The sequence below is a fragment of the Penaeus japonicus genome, unplaced genomic scaffold (assembly GCF_977035675.1).
Source record: "Penaeus japonicus unplaced genomic scaffold, GWHDUDI00000001_assembly GWHDUDI00001562, whole genome shotgun sequence".
In the NCBI taxonomy this organism is placed as follows: Eukaryota; Metazoa; Arthropoda; class Malacostraca; order Decapoda; family Penaeidae; genus Penaeus; species Penaeus japonicus.
Genome location: NW_028235964.1, coordinates 7,501 through 10,000, shown reverse-complemented (window position 1 = coordinate 10,000; position 2,500 = coordinate 7,501). Strand labels below are relative to the sequence as shown.

At 42.6% G+C, this 2,500-nt stretch overlaps 1 protein-coding gene across 1 annotated transcript in view; it reads right to left on the bottom strand.

The window, feature by feature from the left end:
* The window catches only part of LOC147466352 (secretory carrier-associated membrane protein 1-like), an 8,499-nt gene that overhangs the window by 2,767 nt on the left and 3,232 nt on the right, over positions 1–2,500 (bottom strand). Inside the window, exon 2 of the mRNA XM_086535611.1 lies at positions 2,109–2,411. Coding sequence (XP_086391737.1) covers positions 2,175–2,411 — 237 coding nt within the window. The 3' untranslated portion in view covers positions 2,109–2,174. The remainder of the gene's footprint in view (positions 1–2,108; positions 2,412–2,500) is intronic.

Here is a 2,500-nt window from a genome sequence, read left to right as displayed (position 1 = left end):
GAAGAAGAGGAAGAGGAGAAGAGAAGGAGAAGAAGAGAAGAAGAAAAGAGAAGAGAAGAAAGAGGAAGAAGAAGAAAGAAGAGAGAAGAAGGAGAAAGAGAAGAGACAAGAAAGAAGAAGGAGAAGGAGAAAGAGAAGAGACAAGAAAGAGAAGAAAGAAGAAGAAGGAGAAAGAAGAGAAGAAAGAGAAGAAGGAGAAGAAAGAAGAAGAAAAGAAGAAAGAGAAGAAGAAGAAGGGAAGAGAAAGAAGAGAAGAAGAAAGAGAAAGAAAGGAGGAAAGAGAAAAGAATGAAGAGGAGAAGGAGGGAAAAAAGAAGAAGAAGAAGGAGAGAAGAGAAGAGAAGAGGAGGAGGAAGAAGAAGAAGAAGAGGAAGAAAAGAAAGAAAGAAAAGAAGACGAAGAAGAGAAGAAGACAGGAGAGGAAGAAGACAGGAGATGAAGAAGAAGAGAAGGAGAAGAGGAGAAGGAGAAGAAGAAGAAGAAGAAGAAAAGGAGGAAAAGAAAGAGAAGGAGGAAGAGGAAGAAGAGAAGGAAGAGAGGAGAGAAGAAGAAGAGGAGAGAAAGAGAGAGAAGAGGGAAGAGGAAAAAGAAGGAAAAAGAAGGAAGAAGAAGGACGAAGAAGAGAGAAGGAAGAATAAAGGAGAAGAAGAAGAAGAGAGAGAAGAGGAGGAGGAGGAGGAAGAAGAGAAGAAGAAGAAGAAGAAGAGAGGAGAAGAAAAAGAAGAGAAGGAAAGAGAAGGAGAGGAGGAAGGAAGAAGAAGAAAGAAAAAGAAGAAGAAAAAGAGAGGAGAGAGAAGAAGAAGAAGAAGAAGAAGAAGAAAGAGAAGGAGGAGGAGGAAAACAAGAAGAAGAAGAAGAAAGAGAAAGAGAAGGAGGAGGAGGAAAACAAGAAGAAGAAGAAGAAAGAGAAGGAGGAGGAGGAGGAAAAGAAGAAGAAGAAGAAGAAGAAAAAGAAGAAAGGAGGAAGAAAAAGAAGAGAAGAGGAAGAAGGAGAAGAAGGAAATGAGAAGAGAAAGAAGAAGAAGAAGAAGAGAAAGAAGGAGGAGAGAAGGAAGAAAAAGAAGAGAAGAAGAGAAGAGGAAGAAGAAGAGGAAGAGAGGAAGAAGAAGAGAAGAAGGAAGAAGAAGAAAGAAGAGAGAAGAAGGAGAAGAAAGAGAAGAGAAGAGAGAAGGAAAGGAAGAAAGAGAAGAAGAAGAAAAGGAAGAAAGAGAAGAAGAAGAAAAGGAAGAAAGAGAAGAAGAAGAAAAGGAAGAAAGAGAAGAAGAAGAAAAGGAAGAAAGAGAAGAAGAAGAAAAGGAAGAAAGAGAAGAAGAAGAAAGAAGAAGAGAGGAAGAAAACAAGAAGAAAAGGAAGAGAAAGAGAAGAAGAAGAAGGAGGAAGAAGAAGAAGAGGAAGAAAGGAAAGAAGGAGAGAAAGAGAGAAGGAAGAGAAGAAAGAGAGAAGAAGAGAGGAGGAAGAAGAAGAAGAAGTAGAAGGAAGAAGAAGAAGAGGAGGAAAGAAAGAAGAGAAGAAGAAGAAGAAGGGAGAGGGAGGGAGAAGAAGAAGAAGAAGAAAGAGAAGCAGAGAAAGAGGAATACGAAGAAGAGAGAAGAAGAAAGAGAAAGAGAAGAAGGAGGAAGAAGTAGAGGAAGAAGAAGAAGTAGAGGAAGAAGGAGAAGAAGTAGAGGAAGAAGAAGAAGAAAGAGAAGAAGAAGGAAGAGAATAATAATAATAATAATAAAGGAGAAGAAGAAGAAGAAGAAAAATAAAGGAGGAGGAGGAGGAGGAGGAGGAGGAGGAGGAGAAGAAGTAGAGGAAGAGGAAGAATAAAGAGAAGAAGAAGAAGAAGAAAGAGAAGGAGGAAAACAAGAAGAAGAAGAAGAAAGAGAAAGAGAAGGAGGAAAACAAGAAGAAGAAGAAGAAGAAAGAGAAAGAGAAGGAGGAGGAAAACAAGAAGAAGAAGAAGAAAGAGAAAGAGAAGGAGGAGGAGGAAAACAAGAAGAAGAAGAAGAAAGAGAAGGTGAAGGAGGAAAACAAGAAGAAGAAGAAGAAAGAGAAAAGGTAGAAGGAAAAGGAGAAAAAAAGAAAACCAAAAACAAATTTAAAAAAAACGTGACGTAACAACTCACCCGTCTGCCTATGGCATGAGAGCTCCTCCTCCCAGCACCTCCTCCTCCTCCACCTCCACCTCCACCCTAGAACCTCGGCCCAACTCCACCTCCTCCACCTCCTCCTCCACCACCACCACCACCTCCTCCTCCTCCTCCGGCCCCGCCCCCAACAACCCCCCCGGTGAAGAGGTGGTTCCTGACGGCGTGGGACGCTGCGTTGGAGGCGACGTTCTGCACGTGCTCGTTCCCCATCACGCCCTGGGAAAACTCGGCCTGGGCCTTGGCGAAGCTGGCGCCCGTGCTGCGGTAGATGCGGTGAACCTGCGTGCGCGTGCGTGTGTGCGTGCGTGCGTGTTTGTTTGATGGTGTGGGTGTGTGTGTGTGTGTGTTTGAGGGTGTGTGTTTGTGTG